The sequence below is a fragment of the Microcaecilia unicolor genome, chromosome 5 (assembly GCF_901765095.1).
Source record: "Microcaecilia unicolor chromosome 5, aMicUni1.1, whole genome shotgun sequence".
Classification (NCBI taxonomy): domain Eukaryota; kingdom Metazoa; phylum Chordata; class Amphibia; order Gymnophiona; family Siphonopidae; genus Microcaecilia; species Microcaecilia unicolor.
This window is the reverse complement of record NC_044035.1, coordinates 327283722-327306528: the sequence shown is the minus strand read 5'-3', so window position 1 is coordinate 327306528 and position 22807 is coordinate 327283722. Positions and strand designations below refer to the sequence as shown.

Genomic DNA, 22807 nt, shown 5'->3' with positions numbered 1-22807 from the left:
GGGTTTGAGTTTGGGCGGGTTTTGGGCTGGATTTGGGCTCGTTTGGGTGGGAAAAAAATTTTCCACCTGGCAACACTGACTGACAGCATGCACAGCATGAGCATGAGGCGGTTTAGCGAGGTCTCGTTGTGCGACGGGCCAGCCCAGCGCTGCACGGGGGCGCCGCCGGGAAGAAGACAGCAGGTGCCGAGTGACGCCAGCGGCCAGGTCCCGCGCATTCCAAGGGGACGTCACGCACATGGTGTCCTCCTGCCTGTCTTCGAATTTCATTCCCTTCTTCCCATGCTGCCCGCCGGACTCGCAGGAGCCCACCTCATTGCAAGTTTCACTTTCGCTTTCACTTCCCCTTTACCTTACAGACACTTCCTCATCCAAAGAGCTCACGCCTATCAGCAGAGGTGGATTGACAGAACCCCCCGGCCAATCAGCCCATGACACTGCAGCCAGCTGCCCAATCGTGGCGGAGCACTAAAAAAAATGGATTTAATCAGCCTAGGAGAGTCCTGTGTAGAGGTTGGAAGAAAAGAAGCTTCTTGATGCTGTGGTGGTGTAGGACGACCACTTCCCTGTTCTGAGCTTCAGCTCGTGGCTTTAAAAATAAACGCCAGCCAGCAGTTCTGAGTCGAACATGAAGGCTCCTGGGGCAGAGCCTTTCAGTAAGACAGAACTTTTTCAGGAATATATTGCCTTCTATGAAGCAGCTTGGTTAGAAGGCAAGCTTTGTATATGCAACAGAGCCAGTTTAAAAGAGAAAGCCAAAGAATGCCTGGGCTCCGAATCGTGGACTTGTGAAGGAGGATTACAGGTTGTTGATTTTTACAGCATTGCAGAGGAGTGCCTTAAAACGAGGGAGGAGCCTGCACAAAATGGGCTGAAAAGCCTAATGAAAGCCTTTGAAGTTCTGGAACTCATCTGTGTCAATCTTTTTCTCTCCCCCTGGCGAAAAGAAATTCGGACGCTCAAGGTAAGATTTAAGGGAGAATCAAGATCGGATTTTTAATCCACTGTCATTTATTTTTCACAGAGGAGTCACCTCACCAAACTAAAGTTCAAGCCCAGTTACAATTTAGAAAGCTACTATCTCATCTGGATAAAATAGTTGAATATTATTAGATAGGGACACGTTAGAGTTGCTGGAGTTACTCAATATTATTGATTGCACAAACACTCCAGCTTGTTTTAATAGCAAATATCTTTATTGAAAAAATATGTGCTTTTACCCTGAGCACTTATCCTATTTAAAAACAATAATACCCACTGACTCATTCCTCATTCACTCGTAGTACCTGACTAACATCACTCCAAGTTCTCTTGCTAAAATATACAAACAATGATGTTACACTTAGTTATTACATTCTCCTAAAGTATCAAATTGCTAGTAGTTTCCTCTTGGATTTCTCATCCCGGCTTTCCACTCAGGTACTCTATATATTTTGACTCTGAAGATATCACAAATAAATCGATGTATGATAGTCTATAAAGCAATCCACCATATAGTGTGATATAAAGTCTTTAAGTCCTCCACAGGTACACGGTGAAGGAATGGGTTAGTCACTCCTGGATTTGTCATCAGCTGTTCCTTATACAAATGTCGGTTCCCCAATGCAGGACCGCATTTCGCTCACTTCATCAGGAGGAACCACCACACCATCTAAAACAACACAAATCCATTACCACCCTTCTATACTCGAATTCTTATATCTCACTAAATCACAATATACCCTCAATAATTCCACTTACTTTATTCAATACAATTCTGCACGCCAGAATGAGACATCTCAGCTCGGGAGCCAACACCTGCAGCACTGAAACTATCTGGAGAGTTTAGAACGCCATCTTTAAATGCTCACGCCATGTATCACCCCACTTACTTTTCTTAAAGGGACAATACCTCAAACCCATTCTACCTCCTGATTAAGCCCTGCAGGAGCCACTGTTCCCCACGTGTATATGTACCGTTGCTCAATAGATAATAAACGAAAACTGATGTTGCCCTATATACAAACATCCCTCAGGACAAAGCCATACAGATAGCCTGTGACCAATTTGAGAGGATGCACATGCCGGAATCAAAAATTGAGGTGTTAAAACAGCTGTTGACGTGGGTGGTATGCCATAATTATTTTGAATTTGAGGATCAATTTTATAAACAGATCCAAGGGGTAGCTATGGGGGCGACTGTAGCGCCCTCTTTAGCTTGCCTCTACATGACTCAGTTTGAGAGAAGGCATGTGTATGAGTCTCAGTGGTGCAGGTATGTCGTGTCATGGAAGCGATATATTGATGACGTGGTATTGTTTTGGCGGCGACCTATCGCAGAATTGCGGGCCTTCTTGTGGTATTTAAACACCGTGGACTCTAATATTAAGTTTACTTCTAGAATAACCCAGGATGAATTGGAGTTCCTTGATATTAAATTCAGTAGAACAGTTAATGGTGGTTTCATTACCACTATTTTTCGAAAACCTACCGACCGTAACACCTTATTACATTACCAAAGCTTTCATCATTATGGTTTAAAGCGGGGTGTACCTGTCGGTCAGTTGTTGCGATTAAGACGATTGTGTTCATCTACTTTGGAATTTAAGAAGCAGGCTAAAATTATGATTGAGAGGTTCAGAGCCCGCGGATACCCTTTGGGGGTCCTCAAGAAAGCGTTTAAAAGGGCCCTTTATACCCACCGGTCGTGGTTGTTTTTGTCAAAGCCAAGACCTCCTCAAAAAGCATTGGCATGCGTTATTCCATTTTCACAGAAGGTGTCCACTATCTGTGGGATTATACACAGGTATTGGCACGTGCTCTCAGTCCACCCAGAATTCAGGGAACGCCCTAAGGTGGCGTATAGACGCCAAGCGAATGTGGGGAATTGTTGAAGAGACCTAGAAGGATTATGGAGGAGGGCAGACACTCCCCTTGTGGGAAATATGTATACTGCCAATATTCCTTGGATACTGGGACCATTCCTATACCCCATAGTGATAAGGTGTTTACACTACGGCAAAAGACCTGTTGTACTAGTTCACAGGTAGTATATTGTATTATATGCCCTTGTGGTCTTTACTGCATAGGGCATACTAAACGCCAATTAAAGAACAGGCTAGCTGAGCATGTTAGTAATTTACGGCTCAAGAAGATGATTAATCCTCTCGTTGCTCATTGGGATGAACTTAATCACACGATAGAAGAACTTAGGTGTGTGATTTTGACACGGATCCCTCTAAGTAACAGTAAGGGGGGTAACATCAGTTTTCGTTTATTATCTATTGAGCAACGGTACATATACACGTGGGGAACAGTGGCTCCTGCAGGGCTTAATCAGGAGGTAGAATGGGTTTGAGGTATTGTCCCTTTTAGAAAAGTAGGTGGGGTGATACATGGCGTGAGCATTTAAAGATGGCGTTCTAACCTCCCCAGATAGTTTCAGTGCTGCAGGTGTTGGCTCCCGAGCTGAGATGTCTCATTCTGGCATGCAGAATTGAATTGAATAAAGTAAGTGGAATTATTGAGGGTATATTGTGATTTAGTGAGATACTAGTAAAAAAGCCCCGTTTCTGATGCAAATGAAACGGGGGGCTAGCAAGGTTTTCTTCTGTGTGCATGTGGGAGTTTGTGTGTCCATGCCCTCTCTCCCCTCCCCCCTCTGAGTCCTTCACTGTTACAGAGAGAGCGATTTGATTTCGTGCTTTGCTGTGGTTTTTCCTTCACCGTTTGTGTTACAGAGAGAGCGAGGGTGGGGCAGACACTCATGGGGAAACCGGATATCTCTCCCCCTTCACACTTCCGGCTGGAGGCTTCATAGAACGTTGGTGGTGCCTTTTATATATAGAGATAAGAATTCGAGTATAGAGGGGTGGTAATGGGTTTGTGTTGTTTTAGATGGTGTGGTGGTTCCTCCTGATGAAGTGAGCGAAATGCGGTCCTGCATTGGGGAACCAACATTTGTATAAGGAACAGCTGATGACAAATCTAGGAGTGACTAACCCATTCCTTCACCGTGTACCTGTGGAGGACTTAAAGACTTTATATCACACTATACGGTGGATTGCTTTATAGACTATCATACATCGATTTATTTGTGATATCTTCAGAGTCAAAATATATAGAGTACCCGAGTGGAAAGCCGGGACGAGAAATCCAAAAGGAAACTACTAGCAATTTGATACTTTAGGAGAATGTAATAACTAAGTGTAACATCATTGTTTGTATATTTTAGCAAGAGAACTTGGAGTGATGTTAGTCAGGTACTACGAGTGAAAGGGGAATGAGTGAGTGGGTATTATTGTTTTTAAATAGGATAAGTGCTCAGGGTAAAAGCACATATTTTTTTAATAAAGATATTTGCTATTAAAACAAGCTGGAGTGTTTGTGCAATCAATAAAATAGTTGAATGCCAGGATTTCTGATACTGCATTGGGGAGGGGAAGGGTTAGGTTTTGGGGAGGAAGAGGTTGCATTGCATGCGGTCAAGGAGAGAGGTGCTGCGTGGGAGGAGCAAGGAGGGAGAGAGGTGTTGCGTGGGGGGGGGGGGAGCAAGGAGGAGCAATAATGTTATCATGGCATGGACCACTGTGGTCAGACTCCTCTTTTCAATATATGGAGAGTGATTTCATAGCTGCCGCAGGTGATAGACAATTTTTGAAGGTTGTTTGAATTTGCAGGATCATAGTGTGTGATGAGTCCTAGCACTATCCCAAGATTCCTGACCTGTCATTTTAGGAAGAGTCCCAAAAGGTATTTTGAAGTCTGCTATTTGTCCACTTGTGTTTTACTTGGGTTCAGGCAGAGTTTGTTGTTGTTTGCCCATTCCTGAGTTGCAGGCAGGCAGTTTACTCTGAGCTGTGGGTAGATATGGTTCAATGGGTATGAGTGAGTAGCTGCACATCATCGGCATTGATGTAGAATTTTATGTCCATTGACCGAAGCAGCTCAGCCAGAGGCTTGAGGTAGATATTAAAATGGGTGGATCCCTGTGGCACCCTACAGTTCAGTGCCCAAGGTAATGATGGGACTTGCTATACCGCCTTTCTGAGGTTTTTGCAACTACATTCAAAGCGGTTTACATATATTCAGGTACTTATTTTGTACCAGGGGCAATGGAGGGTTAAGTGACTTGCCCAGAGTCACAAGGAGCTGCAGTAGGAATCGAAATCAGTTCCCCAGGATCATAGTCCACTGCACTAACCACTAGACTACTCCGCCTATCTGACAAACAGGGTTTGAACCAAGTAAATACTGTGCCACTGATACCTGTTTCTTCTGCCAGTCTTGTAAGCATGATATTCTGATCCACATTGGCAAAGGCTGCCAAGAATCCAGTAACACTAGTATCAAGGCAGATCCTCTGTCATGGTTTCTGTGCAGATCAGCAAGATGGGACACAAGAACTGTCTCTGTTCCGTATCCAGGACTAAAGCCATATGGACATGTGTGTAGCCAATTACTTTCAATTAGACAGTCATTGAGTTGAGTGCAGACTGTCCAGTCTATACGTTTTGCCAGGAAAGGAATCTTAGCGATTGGTCGGTAGATCTGCTACAAATGAATCTTCTCTTTTGGGTTGGTCTTCAAATTTTGAGAGAAGACTGGCCGAGTTACGTCCAAAGAGTCAGCGATACAAGAATTGCATCAGTTGGATTTGTGGACAGAGGAGGATCCTGTTCCATCTCTAGGAGCCAAAGTGAAGTAGTGCCGTGATGGCAGAGGGTGCCTGTTGGCAAGGAGAGGCTCCGACATCAACCAAAACGTCCTGCTATAGACCAGAATCCTGTCAAGTGAACTGAGGAGTGCTGAATTGGATATCCACTTTGTCTTCTCGCGGAGAGACTTGAACTGATGATGTTTGCTTCTACAGGCAGTATTGAGACTGGGGGGTCCGCTTAGATTTCTGTGTGTTGGAATCAGTGAGTCGGTTACTTGCTAGTTGGGGCAGTCGATAAAACATTTTATACAAGCAGACTGAGTTTCCTGGTGTGGTAGGGTCCTTTCTGGTGTTTTTCTATTTTTCTTTACCTCTGAGGGGAGAGGTTTGAGATTGGGTGGGGGGAGGGATTTTTTCAAGGGGGGGTGGGTGTTGGGAAGGTATTTTATTTTAAGTGTTTTGGGGGTTTGCAAGAGTTGGATGATATATCTGGGGTTAGTGAGTTAGGATTTCACCTCAAATTTGTTATGGCTGTTGCTTCTTGTAAAGTGGTAATCATGAATGTTAAGGTGCTGAACTCTCTGTGTTCAGACGACAGTACCTATTTCAGTGACGTGTATAGGTGAAATAACCAGTGTATTACAGAAGGTGTGTTTACCTATCGTGCTAGATTCTCAGAGTTAAAGTGTTAGAGGACATCCGGTTGTAAGACTCCTAACGCAGGTTGTTGTGGCCGAAACATGTTTCGTGTCGGGTATTTGGATGTTTCAAATAAACCTGAGTTTTGTACATCATATAACATTATCCTTTTTGGTGTCATCTTTGCTGTATTTGTTATATATATATGCTAAAATATTTCATCATTTTAACTTCAAAGGTTTTACGTTCCTGGATGGTTTTGAAATTTCATTTTAGTATTCTTACCATAAAGTCATTAGTGCAGTGCTCTCTACTCTGGCAAAATGCTGTCCTACAGAGGTGTCGCCCTGGTTAGCACTATAGTTTCTTGTGCATTTCGCCTGTCTCTCCAACATAGCAACCTTTTTCACATTTTTTGCATTGACCAGTATACACAACATTTGAAGAACAGCATGTGTAGGGTCCCTGTATGCCGAATGTTTTTCCCATATAAGTGACTGGGGGATCCTGTGATACATGTTGGTACAGTTTTCAGCTTGATATCTTCCAGGGACGTATTCCATTCTCTTTTTCAGTTTCTACTGGGAGTTTTGTTTTCACTAATTTTTGTTTCAGATTTGGTAGTTGTCAGAAGGCTAGCATAGGTGAAGCTGGGAATATCTCTTTCAGTAATTCATCCTCCTGAAGTAGTGGCTGTAGATCTTTTATGATTCTTCCTCACATATACCTGTATCACAGTGGGAGAAGGATTTGGGCAGCTCTCTTACAGCTAAAGATTGGGAATCTATTCATCAGAAAAAATTTCAGCAAATCTGGTGGAATAGGGTGTAAAGGTATTATATAGGTCATATCGCTGTCCAGCTCTGGTATCCAAATACTCTGGCATATCCTCGTCAACTTGCTGGCAGGGGTGTGGAGGAATGGGTACCTTTTTCCATGTCTGGTGGGAGTGCCCTGTGGTACAATTATTTTGGATGAATTGCTTACAACTGCTTAATAACTGTTACATGTATCATTACCTTGGGACCCTAAGCTATTTTTGTTACAGTGGGAGCCTCCTGGTTTGACCCCTCCAGAACTTCAGATTCTGTTCCCTTGTTTGGCTATCATTCAATGAGAGCTTGCCAGGTGCTGGACTTCTAAGAATGTTCCACAGTTTGAGACTATTAAGCGAAATCGTTGTTGAGCGTACTACCTTAGTAAACTTAGTTCTGCCAAGCAAGGATATTTTCACTCCTTTGATAAGCAGGGGGAGGCTTTTCTAGGTTGGATTAACATGGATATCTCTTCCGCTGTTAATTAGGTGGAGCTGTATGAACACTTGTGTTCTTAATTGATTGCTGTAGTTCTAGTACTGCGTTTGCCCAGTCGGCCACTGTTGGCTTATACAGTTTGATGGCTTTGCTCTATGCTTCAATGTACATTATTATTTTGTGACTTAATGTTTTTGTTATGCTTTTTACCCTGCATCTCTATGAGTTTTTGGGGTTTTTTGGGGGGGGGGGGGGGGGAAGGGGGTTGTTCTTTTGTGTTGGGGGATTTTTGTTATCCGTTTTAATTTGTATCGGTTATGAATACATTAAAAAAATGGACAATTATCTAATAAAGAGGCAGAAGACCGTTTACCTAATAAAGACTTGATCTTAAGAGAATCAATCGATGGACAAGAATTCCAAATCCTATCCATGGAAATAGCTGATTTAGAGAGATCATTGATCTTTAAAAAGTCAATTACTGTGTCTAAATCAGGAGCACTAAAGGCCGCAGTTTGACTTATTTTATCAGAAAAATAACGAAGTAACGTTCTAGCAGAAGGAGAGTTATTGTAATTGTCAAAATTAGCTGAAGATAAAGATGTCTGGCTTTTAAAAAATACCAAATAGCTTCTGACTTGTATTAGTATAACCTGTCATGAGTAGCGCAATAAGCTTTTTTTGTCTAAGTAAAGTTACCAGTGTGGGCTGCTGTTATTTTACTGTTAACCCCAGTTATTTTTATTTTAGTTACATTTGTACCCCGCGCTTTCCCTCTCATGGCAGGCTCAATGCGGCTTACATATACAGGTACTTATTTGTACCAGGGGCAATGGAGGGTTAAGTGACTTGCCCAGAGTCACAAGGAGCTGTGCCTGAAGTGGGAATCAAACTCTAGATCTCATTACATAAAATAGGATGTGTGCTAACATAGCATGAGATAGTGGTAAAATAACATCTTAACAGTAGTCCATATTAATAAGCCCCCCCCCCCCCAAAAAAAAAAAAAATATTGATTTCTATTAAAAAATAAATTTCACATCAAAAATCTCAATCACATTTCCTTTTTTGGGGGGCCCAGTACTTATTTCCTGTGCCTGTGGGCTTCCAGCTCACGTGGAACTATCCCTCATTGGAGCTGTAGTATCATAATCCTTCTTCTAACACTAGCTCAAGGATTTCTCATATGTTATAACTCTCCTATATACCATGCACCCTTGCAGCCCTGACGTCACAATTATTATTATTAACATTTGTATAGTGCTACCAGACGCACGCAGCGCTGAACACCTGACACAGAGAGACAGTCCCTGCTCGATAGAGCTTACAATCTAAAAATACAGACAGACAAGACAATTAAGGGCGAGGAAAGTACTGGGTGAGAAGGAACAAGGATAGGGGAATTGAGTAGTGGTTAGGAGCCAAAAGCAGTGGTGAAAAGGTGGGTTTTCAGCATAGATTTGAAAACAGATAGAGATGGAGTTAGGCGTACAGGCTCAGGAAGTCCATTCCAGGCATAAGGTGCCGCGAGGGAAAAGGAACAAAGCCTGGAATTAGCAGTGGAGGAGAAGGGGGACGACAAGAGAGATTTGTCCAGTGAGCGGAGTTCACGGGGAGGAATGTAGGGAGAGATGAGAGAGGAGAGGTAATGGGGGGCTGCAGAATGGATGCATTTAAAAGTCAGTAAGAGAAGTTTGAACTGTACGCGGAAGTGGATAGGGAGCCAGTGAAGTGACTTGGGGAGTGGGCTAGTGTGGGTAAAACGATTTTGGCGGAAAATAAGTCGTGCTGCAGTCTTCCACTGTAGTTCCCGCCAGAACACAGTAAGCAGGTAAAAGTACTGCAGAAATAAAGTTTAGTCCAAAGGAGTTAAGGCAAGGGAAAAGTAGGAGCGAATGAGTGAGCCGACAGCGCCCAAGCAAGCACAGAACAGGAACCCAAAGCAGGAGGAAATAAAGACTGGAATAAAACTGAAGATAACTGCATAGGAACAGCAAGAGGGTTATGCAAAGACCCAGAAATAACTATTCCCAGCTAGCAGAGATCAGTTACTATCGGGAGCTAATAACCACAGATCTAATATAGTGACAATGAGAGCTGATGGGGGGAGACAGAATCAAGCTACCATTGGGTAGCAGCTTGGTGCTGCAAACACTACTTGTAGTAGTAGGCTTGAACTAACAAAGCTATGACAGGGTCCCCAAATCTGGTCCATAAGAGCTGCAACATAGTTGGGACTTCAGAAATTCCACAATGAATGTACATGAGAAATATTCACACATGATGGATTCAATTGAATTGTGCAGTACTTAGGCAAAAGTGCAGCTATATTGATAAACCTCCCAATTAATTACCCTAGAGAGGAAAAAGAAAGAGAAAAAAAATTAAAACTGCACAGGGAATTGTGGGGATAATGATAAGATTTACTTAGCTTTGTTTAGTAGCACAAATGCAGACATCTTTTCTTGCATATATAATCAGTTGGGGTGGCCAGTCAGTAGTGCATCTCCTGGTTCCCAAAGCGATGATCACTTTGGACCTGGCATTCATTGGTGAGTCTGAGACAAAGCTTGGCACTTTTGGATGTGGGCTCAGATTTATAGATCGGTTTTACACAAAAAAGGAGTTTGTGCTTCTGTCTGGCTGCTTTATCACTCCAGAAGGCCTTGACTAAAGGGTAGCTCAGTGAATCATTACCTGATCCTTTCTACATATCTCTCACTCCCTAAGCATGCAAATAATATCATGCATATTCATTGTTGAAATCCTGAAAACCAGATTTGTGAGGTCCCTAGCAAACAAAAGGGCTGTTTTACTAAGCTGTGTTGGGTCCGAACCAAGGGTGTAGCAAGACCTCGGCGGGAGGGGGGGGGCAGAGCCCGAGGTGGGGGGCACTGTTCCGCCTCCCGCCGCTGCCGACCCCCCCCCCCCCAGCCACTTTGGACCGCAAACCCGCCGCCTGCCCCACCACCGCATCAGGTACCTTGTTTGCTGGCAGGGGTCCCCAATCTCCGCCAGCTGAAGAGTCTTCTTCAGCGCCGGTCGACTCCGGCGCCTTCGTTGTGGGATCATCTGTTTCTGATGCCTTACGTCCTGCACAGGGCTACATGCACGAAACAGATGATCCCACAATGAAGGCGCCAGAATCGACTGGCGCTGAAGAAAACTGTTCGGCTGGCAGGGTTTGGGGACCCCTGCCAGCAAACAAGGTACCTGATGCGGCGGGGGCGACGGTGGAGTGGGGGGTCAAATGTAGAGGGGGCCAGGGCGTAATCTGTGGGGGCCCGTGCCCCCGTGACCCCACTTAGCTACGCCCCTGGTACCAACACGCATCTGATGTACTTAAAATAATGTTCCGCAGGATGTGCTCAGGAATTCTGCAGTCAGTGCCATTTTAGCGCGTGCTAATCAACATCCAAAAAAAAATTCCAATTTTTTTTTTTTTTTTTTGGGGGGGGGGACATGTCGGGCTGTTCCTTCGCTAATCAGTTAGCACAGCTACATACTAACTGGTTAGGGCAGAATTAGCACCCTTACCGCCTACAGAATGGGTGGTGGTAAGTGCTTACATGGTAATTTTTAGTAATGGCTGTGTGCCAATGGCAGCATTAGTGCATGGCCATTAATACAGAACATGGAAAATCAACCGTGTTATGGCTGTGGGGAAAACCCATTAACTTCCTGCCGCACCTTAGTAAAAATGCCCCAAAATGACTCTGCCTGTTAACAAGTTTGCACCTTCATTTAAGCATTAATACCTATCCTTTCCTCTTATGTTCTGTTTGAATGATAATATTCAGCATAGACAAACTGTTTGGAGGTTGATTTTTATAAATCTCTTCCACATGGAAAAAGCCTCTTATAAAACTGTCATACCTGAAAGTATGGGTAATGTAAGCTGGCACATAGTTAGACAATAGGGGGCTAATTCTCTATAGATTGCTATAACGGCAATTGTGAACGCAGTTGCCGTGTTAAAATACTAGCATAAATCTAAAGTTGTGCACCTGACTTTAGGTGTGAGCACATATGTTGGCTCAAAGGCTGCTGGTGTAAATGCTTGCGCCTTATTGTCAGGTAGTTACCATGTTTTTATACATATAGGGGGAGAGTCAAAAGTATTGCCACACTGGGACAGACCAAAGGTCCATGAAGCCCAGTATCCTGTTTCCAGCAGTGGCCAATCCAGGTCACAAATACCTGGCAAGATCCCAGAAAAGCTCAATACATTTTCCATATCATCATGCTGATCAATCCATAGACTGGTGGGTTGTGTCCATCTACCAGCAGGTGGAGATAGAGAGCAATCCTTTTGCCTCCCTATATGTGGTCATGTGCTGCCGGAAACTCCTCAGTATGTTCTCTATCTCAGCAGGTGGTGGTCACACACAGCAGCAGCTCTGGCTAGGCCTCCAAGCCTAATTTTTAGGTTTTGTTGAGTGCCTGGGGTTGAGGGCTCTTCTTGAGCAAGTGCAAACCTGGTGGCGCCAGGTTCCTCCTTTTCTCCCCCCTCCCGCTGGCTCCGTTAAAAAAAAAAAAAAAATTTTGGACGTCCTTAAGGGCGTTTATTTCGACGTTTATTGCAGCTACTCACTGGGACACCAGGTCATTACAGCTCGGAGCGAGAAGCAGGTAATTTTTACCTTTTTATAGCGGGCAGGGGGTTCCCCGATTGATCTCCACGTGGCCTATGGCGTCGGAGGGCGAGGGCTCGAAGAATCGCTCCCCAGACCGCGTGTGCGCTTCTAGCGGGGATGCGGGGGTTTTAAAGTCTGATTCGCCCTTGTTGGGTGTCAGTTTGGAGGCCGGTCAGTGTTCCGGGTCTTCTTCCGGCGCGGCGGTTTTTCCTGCCATAAACACCCATCCCCCGCTGCTCGCCTCCGCCATCTTGGCCGGCCACTCTGCTCGGACGGCTTCTTCTTGGGCCGCCCTTGAGCTGGGAGACGTTCATGCCATGGCCGCCCTTGATTTGGGCGACGGCAAAAAAGCGGCTAAAGTTAAGCGCCGTTCTTCCCGCGCGGCTCCTTCGCGGAGTGTCGCGCCGGACGCCATCTTGGATGCGCAGCATGTTGCTCCCCCACTCTTGCGAGCGCCGGTTGAGGGTGCGTCTAGGGCTGTGGCCCAGGCTGCTGAAATACACAGTCTGGGGGGGTTTCTCCCCCGAGTTTATTTTGCTGCTGCATCAGGCCTTCCTTATGCAAAACGCTGCCCCTTCTCCCTTGTCCGATAACGGGGTTGAGGCCCCCGGAAGTAAACGCCCTCGGGTGGATTCCCAGGCCTTAGAGGACGCTGTTTCCTCTGATGTAGATGAGGGCAGCGTATCTGAGTTCTCCCAACGGTCCTTTGGGGATTCCTTGGAGGAGACGGATTCCCGCTCGGATGGAGCGGATGACCCCTCTGCAGCGCGGATCTTTCGCTCAGAGGATTTGCCCAACCTGTTACTGCAGGCCATGAGCATTTTGAAGATTTCCTCGCCAGAGGACGTCTCTCCCTCAGCCCCTGTTGGCTCTGCCATTATGCTGGGGACGAAGCGCCCGCCTAGAACCTTCCACGTGCATGATGCCATGCACACCTTAATTTCGGCTCAATGGGATGTCCCGGAAGCGAGCCTCAAAGTGGCTAGGGCTATGTCCCGCCTCTATCCTTTGCCTGAAAGTGAACGTGAGGCCTTTATTTGGCCTACCGTGGATTCTTTAATCACTGCGGTGACTAAGAAAACGGCGTTGCCGGTGGAAGGTGGCACGGCCCTAAAGGACGCCCAAGACAGAAGATTGGAAGCGGCTTTAAGGTCGTCCTTCGAGGCGGCTGCCTTAAGTTTGCAGGCCTCAGTTTGCGGCTCCTATGTGGCCAGGGCGTGCCTGACGATTGTGCAGCGGGCTTCCCCCTCGGATCCTTCCTTGAGGGCTGACTGGCCGGCCCTGGAATCGGGCCTGGCTTATTTGGCAGACTTACTGTATGATGTCTTGAGAGCCTCGGCTAAAGGTATGGCTCAGACAGTCTCTGCGCGGCGCTGGCTTTGGCTGAAACATTGGTCTGCGGACCACGCCTCTAAGTCCCGCCTGGCTAAGCTGCTCTTTGGGGTCGAGCTGGACAAAATCGTGACCGATCTCAGCACGTCTAAGGGCAAGAGGTTACCAGAGGTCAGGGCTCGGGCCAGTGCTCGCCCCGGTATCTCCAGAGGACGGTTTCAAGAAGCCCGTCGGTACCGCCCGGGCAAGTCGGGCTCCTCTGCCCCCTCTTCCTTCAAAAGGAACTTCTCCCCCAAGCAGCATTCCTTTCGCAGAGACCGCTGTCCCGGAGGTTCGCCCTCCGGTCCTCCCCCAGGGTCTCATACCCAATGACGGGGTCCTGGTCCATGGCCCAGTGCAGATTGGAGGACGCCTGTCCTCATTTCTGGGCGAGTGGACCAAAGTAACTTCAGACGCTTGGGTGCTGGAAGTCATCAGAGACGGCTACAAGTTAGAGTTCTGCCGACCTTTAAGAGACGGGTTTGTACTCTCTCCCTGCAAGTCTCCGGTCAAAGCTGTGGCAGTGCAGCAGACCTTGGACAACCTGATCCGCCTGGGTGCGGTTGTTCCGGTGCCAGAAAATCAGATTGGCAAGGGACGTTACTCCATTTACTTTGTGGTACCAAAGAAAGGAGGTTCTGTCCGGCCTATCCTCGACCTCAAAGGGGTCAATCGGGCCTTGAAAGTGCGGCACTTTCGCATGGAGACTCTCCGCTCTGTTATAGCGGCAGTGAAGGCAGGAGAGTTCTTGGCTTCCTTGGACATCAAGGAAGCGTACCTGCATATTCCCATTTGGCCTCCTCATCATCGCTTTCTGCGTTTTGCAGTCCTGGGCCGACACTTCCAGTTCAGAGCCCTCCCTTTCGGGTTGGCTACTGCTCCGCGGACCTTCTCCAAAGTAATGGTGGTCATCGCGGCCTTCCTGCGAAAGGAAGGAGTACAAGTCCATCTTTATCTGGACGACTGGTTGATCCGAGCCCCCTCTTATGCAGAGTGCGGCTAAGCTGTGGACCGGGTGGTTGCTCTTTTGAGCTCTCTGGGGTGGATCATCAACTGGGAGAAGAGCCAGCTGCGCCCGACTCAGTCCCTGGAGTATCTGGGAGTTCGATTCGACACCCAAGTGGGCAGAGTGTTCCTGCCAGACAATCGGATTGTCAAGCTTCAGGCTCAGGTGGACCAGTTCCTAGTAGCCTCTCCTCTTCGGGCTTGGGACTATGTGCAGCTGTTGGGTTCTATGACGGCCACGATGGAAGTAGTGCCCTGGGCCAGGGCTCATATGAGACCACTACAACACTCTCTGCTGCAGCGCTGGACTCCGATGTCGGAGGATTATGCTGTGCGCCTTCCCTTGGACCCAGCAGTGCGCAAGGCGCTGAGCTGGTGGATGCAGACAGACAAGTTGTCTGCAGGAATGCCTCTGGTGACCCCGGAGTGGATTGTCGTCACGACGGACGCCTCTTTGTCGGGCTGGGGAGCCCACTGCTTGGGAAGGACAGCGCAGGGGCTCTGGTCTCCTGCAGAGGCAAAGTGGTCTATCAACCTCCTGGAACTCAGAGCCATTCGGTTGGCGCTTTTGGAGTTCATCCCGGTACTGGCGTTGAAGCCAGTACGGGTCCTGTCGGACAATGCCACGGCTGTGGCCTATGTCAACCGCCAGGGAGGTACCAAGAGCGCCCCTCTAGCCAAGGAGGCCATGAATCTATGCCAGTGGGCGGAAGCGAACCTGGAACAGCTGTCAGCGGCCCACATTGCTGGAGTCATGAATGTCAAGGCGGACTTTCTCAGTCGCCATACCTTGGAGCCCGGAGAGTGGCAGCTATCTGCTCAGGCGTTCTTGGACATCACGAAGCGCTGGGGCCGGCCGAGCCTAGATCTGATGGCGTCATCGGCCAATTGCCAAGTGCCGCGCTTTTTCAGCAGAGGACGGGACCCTCAATCCCTGGGAGTAGATGCTCTTCTCCAACAGTGGCCAACACAAGAGCTTCTCTATGTGTTCCCGCCCTGGCCCATGTTGGGCAGGGTGCTAGACCGGGTGGCAAAGCATCCGGGCCGGATAATCCTGGTGGGTCCGGACTGGCCCAGACGTCCCTGGTATGCGGACTTGATCAGGCTCTCAGTCGACGATCCTCTGCGGCTGCCAGTGGAGCAGGGCCTGTTACATCAGGGTCCCGTGGTGATGGAGGATCCCTCCCCCTTTGGTCTTACGGCCTGGCTATTGAGCGGCAGCGTCTGAGAAAGAAGGGCTTCTCAGACAAGGTCATCGCCACTATGCTGAGAGCGAGGAAGCGCTCTACTTCTACTGCTTACGCCAGGGTTTGGCATATCTTTGCAGCGTGGTGTGAAGCAGGCTCACTTTCTCCCTTCACTGCTCCAATTTCTTCAGTGTTGGCGTTCCTGCAAGAAGGTCTGGAGAAAGGCCTGTCGCTCAGTTCCCTTAAAGTCCAGGTAGCGGCTCTGGCTTGCTTCAGGGGCCGCCTGAAGGGTGCTTCCCTGGCTTCGCAGCCAGATGTGGTGCGCTTTCTCAAGGGAGTTAATCACCTGCGCCCTCCTCTGCACTCAGTGGTGCCTGCGTGGAATCTCAACCTGGTGCTAAGAGCCTTGCAGAAGCCGCCTTTTGAACCCTTGTCGAGGGCATCTCTGAAAGACCTGACGTTGAAAGCAGTCTTTTTGGTGGCTATCACTTCAGCCAGAAGAGTTTCCGAGCTCCAGGCGCTCTCATGTAGAGAGCCTTTTCTGCAGTTCACTGAGGCAGGAGTGACTATTCGCACAGTGCCTTCCTTCCTGCCCAAGATTGTTTCTCGCTTCCATGTGAATCAGCAGCTCTGTCTCCCTTCCTTTCGTAGGGAGGACTACCCAGAGGAATACTCTGCTCTCAAATATCTGGATGTGAGACGTGTCATCATCAGATACTTGGAAGTGACCAATGATTTCCGGAAATCGGATCATCTGTTTGTCCTGTTTGCAGGTCCTCGTAAGGGTCTGCAGGCTGCTAAGCCTACAGTGGCAAGATGGGTCAAGGAAGCCATTGCAGCGGCTTATGTGGCCGCGGGGAAGGTGCCGCCTATCCAGCTGAAGGCTCACTCCACTAGAGCTCAGGCGGCCTCGATGGCAGAGGCCGGGTCCGTCTCCTTGGAAGAGATTTGCAAGGCGGCAACTTGGGCGTCGGCCCATACCTTCTCCAGGCATTACCGCTTGACTGACTGTGGCTGCTCGGGCGGAGGCCCGGTTTGGAGCTTCAGTGTTGCGGTCAGGGATTTCAATGTCCCACCCTGGGTGAGTACTGCTTCGGTACATCCCACCAGTCTATGGATTGATCAGCATGATGATATGGAAGGTCAAATTATGTATCATACCTGATCATTTTCTTTCCATTAATCATAGCTGATCAATCCATAGCCCCTCCCAGATATCTGTACTGTTTATATTCTGGTTGCATTTCAGGTTCAAGTTTAGTCTTCAGTTCCTGTTCAGGAGGACTTCGTGTTCAAGTTTTTCAATGAATTCTTCAAGAGTTGAGACGAGTTTGTGTTACAGTGAGCTGCTGCATTCCTCTCCTCTCCGTTTTACGGGGCTGGATTGAGACTTAAATTCTGCCGGCGCTCCCTCCCGCTTCGTGCGGCAGTAGGGCAGCTTTGTACCCCTCCCGCTTCGGCGGTGTTAGGGTCAGTCAGCTCCTCCCGCGGTTGCGGTTGCAGGATAAGCCAGATCCCCCCGCATCGGCGGGTGTGGTGTCCCTCCCCCGCTCCGCGGGGATGAGCTGGACGGATTCCCCTCCCCCACTTGTGTGGGGATGAGCTGGGTTAATTCCCCTCCCCAGTTTCGGCGGTGGTGAGCTGGGCAGAGTGTCCCTTTGTGGGTGTAATTCTCTAAGTGCTGAGTCCTGCGGATGGAGCTTGGATATCGACATACTGAGGAGTTTCCGGCAGCACATGACCACATATAGGGAGGCAAAAGGATTGCTCTCTATCTCCACCTGCTGGTAGATGGACACAACCCACCAGTCTATGGATTGATCAGCTATGATTAATGGAAAGAAAATTATCAGGTATGATACATAATTTTACCTTATGATGCTTATCCCAGAAATAAACAGTGGATTTTCCCAAGTCAGTTTAATAACGGTCTATGGACTTTTCCTTTAGGAAGCTGTCCAGACCCTTTTTAAACCCCACTAAGCTAACTGCCTTTACCACATTTTCTGGCCACTGTTGAAAACAGCATGCTGGGCTTGATGGACTTCGGTTTGCCCCAGTATGGCAATGCTTATGTACTTAATCCCGACAAAGCATATTCTACAAGTGGCGCATAGATTTAGGCACGGTACTTAGAATACGCTTAGCTGATATCTCAGCGCCTAAAACTACACACCTCCATTTACACCAGTGAAAATGTGGCATACTTGGCTCTTACATTTACATGCACTGGACCATTGTTTTATAGCTATGCGTGTAAATTTCAGAATGCCCATTTCCCCACCCATAGCCATGTCCCTTTTTACCTGCGTGCGTTAGAAATTAGGCGCACATTACAGAATATGCTTGGTGAGGTGAGGGCGTAAAGTCTAATTATTGGCAATTAGTGGTATAACATGCCCACATATATAATGCATGCTACACCAATTTCTTTTTCTAAGATGCGCTGATTGCAAAACGAAGACATTTGTTTTTAAGGGCTTTTCTTTTTAGGTTCTTGTAGGCATTATTACTGCAAACCTGCAAAATGAAAAAGAAAAAAGCCTTAAGACAAATGCTTTAATTGTAATTAGCGCCCTTTATTAAAAAAAATATACCAGTATTGCATGAATGTGCACAGTTTGTAAAAACGTATATAATGCATGCTATTAATGAAAATATGGTAAATGTGTAACTACTAGTGTTCTATAACTTATCCACTTAAAGTGCTATTCATGCCCCTGCCTTTCCCATGCCCTCCTTGCAGTTGCACATGTAAAATTCTTTATGCACAATTTATAGAACATCAACTAATGGCAGTTCATCACATAACTGCTAATGCCAATTAACACCAATTACAGCCAATAATTAATAGTTAATGCCAGTTATCAGTTAATTATTTAATGCATGCAAATGACCCTATTCTTTAATTTGTGCATATGACTTTGCATGCTGGACGTAAAATTGGGCATGCAAGTTTATAGGATTAGGTGTAGGTGTGCTCAGGGGAGGTCAGGGAGAGCATTGACCATCGCAATTTATACGTGTTTTGTAAAATGAACACACAAACATATAGTGCTCCTTAAATCTAGGCACAATTCCTGCAGGATTTTTGCTGTTTTATAAAGATACATGGACTAAAAATAATTAACCTAGGTGCTTTGTTACAAAACCCCTTTAAGCTTAATTTTACACTTCCATATTTCTTCTATGTTCAATCTAAGTACTCCAGTTTTGATTTTCTATTTAGAATGAAAGTAGAAATCCTAGACTAACCTAGAACCCAAATTTCTAAGGCTAATGTATATAATACATGGTGGAATGAATCTGTTCTCCCTTGCTTCCCAGCAACTCAGGTGACAAACTGTAGAGACAGAAATTTACAAAACATTTAAAAATTGCTTTGTAAAACTTAATAAAAAACATTTAGTAATATTTATGTCATTTTTGTTGATGTAACCCATTCTTTATTTCTTTGATCTTTTAGACTTTTACAGGCAACTTTGTCTACTTTATACAGTCTGTGCTTCCAGAAAATACACTGAAAAATGTGTTAAGGAAAATAGGTTATATCCCAACAAAGGCAACAGAGTTCTCAGTTGTGGAAAACATAAATGAGCAAAAGACAAAAGAGACTGCATTTGAAATATTTCTTGCACGCAATGAGTTCGAAGTTATCCTGGGAAGAGCAAATGATGAAGAAAACTTCAGTTTCTTGGACATTCTCCAACAAAGATCTCGGATGTACTGGCGCAATGATGGCAATGAGCACAAAAAGAACCCACCACTGCAGGAAGAGCCTTTAACTGTGGCTAGTGGAAAAGATAAAATGATGCCCTCACGCTCTAGAACTCATAGTCCCTTGAGCAAAACTCAATTGCCGCTTGAAACAACCGGAGTAAACAAAGAGGAGCACCTCTCTCAATTTTCTCCCACTAGAGGTTTGCTTCCATTAATACCTACTTATCAAACCACAGATGGATATCAAGGAAATGAGCATCAAGCCATTGCCTCTTGCCACTTTCACGGTAAGTGTTCAGACAGTGAGGAATTCGTGAATACATATAGCGACATCATCATTGCCCAAAAGCCCATTTTTCAGGAAGATCTTACTTTGAAAAAATTTAAAAAACAACCACAAAATAAAGCTAAAAATCTGTCGGAAGTTACTGCACTGAAGGAATTAATTGCCGAAGCAAATGCTGCCAGACCATGCTTCTTTGGTCCAAGTAGTTCTCAGCCATTTGAAATGGGTACTAAAGCCACTTCTGAGAAAAGCAAAGCTTCAGACAAATATACACCTAATCAAGTTACTGAGGAAACATGTAGTGTCTCACCGTTTAACAATGCCGCTACACCTAAAGACACAAGCCATGATCCACCTAATTCTACATCTCATAAGGTCAAAAAGCAGAAGGAAAATGCCATTTTCTATAATAACCTGACTACCGAACTGGACTTAACCAAAGACCATATAGATCAAGAACTGTCTTCATCTTTCAGTAAACTAAAAATATCAGAAAGTAATGGAGATGGTTTGAAATTTCCAGTAGAGGAAACTACACAAGGTGAGCATGAGCTGTATACAGGGAACCACCATGTACATATCAGTGACCCAAATAATACAGATAAAGAATGTCTACAGTCAGCTGGCAGTATGGCTCCCAGTGGAAAATCTACAGAAGATGAGTGTACTGATTCCAATGGCAAGCAACTGCCAATGGAGAGAAGTTCAGAAAGCTTTATATATATTAAAGAACCACCTCATTCTGTCTATATCCCCCCAAGTAGTTTGGAAAATCACCCTCCTTGTTCCACCTTGATTGACTGCCATTGGAAGGATTCAGGTAGTAAACAAAATAAAACCCCACTCGAGTCTTCTCAGTCTCCTTCCTTAACGGCCACATTCGAAACAGATGATTCCTTGTACATAATGGAAGAGACTCAAGAGAAGTTTATAGTCATTAGCAAACAAACGAACCCAAAAGACTAGTATTCAAGGGTAGGCCGATGTCTGTTAAGTTAATTATAATATACTTCAGAGTTCTAAAACTATTTTATAGTCTGCAAAACATCAGCTTACTTATTTTTTGACTCAGTTGCTTTCACTTTATGTTTATTTCTAAATGTTGTCTTTCTCCTATCTTGCCATTTCTCTCTGTGTTTATTGGCTGTCCATTTTATTTTTCCTGTTTTGTTAAGACTTGGTCCTATGGACTCTCTTTCTTTAAAATTTAAATGGGAATTGTTTGTATCTGTTCTGGAGCTAGCTCTTACAAATATCCCAGATGTGTGAATGAATATTTGTTAGAATATTTTTAATCCTGTGCTCCCATAGTAACAGACAGAATATTTTTCTATATTATAGAATTAATAGTAGGATTCACATTTTCCTGTCGTTTTCTATTTATTAATAGACCAGCATTGTTTCTCTGTAAGCCTTTTGTTGGCATAAAAAGACAAGATCAATAAAAATATGTCTATTAAAATCTTCAAATTTTTTGCACTTTTCAACATATTAGAAAATCAGTTCAGATACACTGAAACACTATCTCAACTCAGCTGGAGGTAGACTAATCAGGTTCAGATTTTGTCACAGCTTTGTACCGCTAAAATTTACCAGAACCTAACTACTGAAAAGTTGAAAGTGCTACATCTCTAGGCATTTGCAGAGTTTTGACTACTGAATTTTAGTTAAAGACAAATTAGTATAAAACAATGATGCAAAATAAGAGAAATAATTAAAAACAAAAATACAAGGAACATGAAGAGATAGTCCATGCTTGACAGAGCTTACAATCTAATTAGGACAGACAAACAGGACAAACAAGAGATAAGGTGGGCTTTTAGCTTAGATTTGAAGACGGCCAGAGATGGAGCTTGACATACCGGCTCAGGAAGTCTATTCCAGGCATATGGTGCAGCAAGATAAAAAGAACGGAGTCCGAAGTTAGCGGTGGAGGAGAAGGGTGCAGATAAGAGATTTACCCAGTGAACAGAGTTCCCGGGGAAGAATGTAGGGAGAGATGAGTGGAGAGGTACTGAGGAGCTGCAGAGTGAATGTACTTATAAGTCAATAAGAGGAGTTTGAACTGTATGCGGAAACGGATAGGAAGCCAGTGAAGTGACTTGAGGAGAGGGCTAATATGAGCATAACGACACTGGCGGAATATTAGTCGTGCAGCAGAATTTTGAACAGATTGAAGAGGAGAGAGATGGCTAAGTGGGAGACCTGTGAGAAGCAAGTTGCAATAGTCTAAGCGAGAGGTGATAAGAGTGTGGATGAGGGTTCTGGTAGTGTGCTCAGAAAGGAAAGGATGAATTTTGGTGATATTATAGAGAAAGAAACGACAGGTTTTAGCAGTCTGCTGAATATGTGCAGAGAGGGAGGAGTCAAAGATGACCCCAAGGTTACGAGCTGATGAGACAGGAAGGATGAGAGTGTTATCCATAGAAATAGAGAATGGGGGAAGAGGAGAGGTTGGTTTAGGTGGAAAGATAAGAAGCTCAGTCTTGGTCATGTTTAGTTTCAGATGGTGCTGAGACATCCAAGCAGCAATATCAGACAGGCAGGCTGATAATTTGGCCTGGATTTCGGCTGAGATTTCTGGTGTGGAGAGGTAGATCTGGGAGTCATCAGCGTAAAGATGATACTGAAAACCATGGGATGAGATCAGAGTACCAAGGGAAGAAGTATAGATGGAGAAAAGAAGAGGTCCCAGGACAGATCCCTGAGGTACACCAACTGACAGTGGGATAGAAGTAGAGGAGGATCCACTAGAGTATACACTAAAGGTACGCTGGGAGAGATAACCCATGTAAACTGCACTGAACCCTGAAAACAGGATTTTAGCGGTATATAAATGCTGATTTGATTTGATAAGAAGAAAACCAGGAAAGAACAGAGTCCTGAAATCCAAGTGAGGACAGTGTATCAAGGAGTAGGCTGTGATCAACAGTGTCAAAAGCAGCAGATCGAGAAGGATAAGGATAGAATAGAGACCTTTGGATCTGGCCAGGAACAGATCATTGGAGACTTTAGCAAGCACTGTTTCAGTTGAATGAAGGGGGGCGAAAGCCAGATTGAAGTAGTTCAAG

At 45.7% G+C, this 22807-nt stretch overlaps 1 protein-coding gene across 1 annotated transcript; it reads left to right on the top strand.

Moving 5' to 3' along the window:
* The first annotated feature begins 472 nt into the window (after positions 1-472).
* Positions 473-21152, top strand: LOC115469856. Its single transcript, XM_030202579.1, has 2 exons — positions 473-964; positions 19197-21152. The coding sequence occupies exons 1-2, from the start codon at positions 629-631 to the stop codon at positions 20700-20702; spliced, it is 1842 nt and encodes a 613-aa protein (XP_030058439.1). The 5' UTR covers positions 473-628; the 3' UTR covers positions 20703-21152.
* The last annotated feature ends 1655 nt before the right edge of the window (positions 21153-22807 follow it).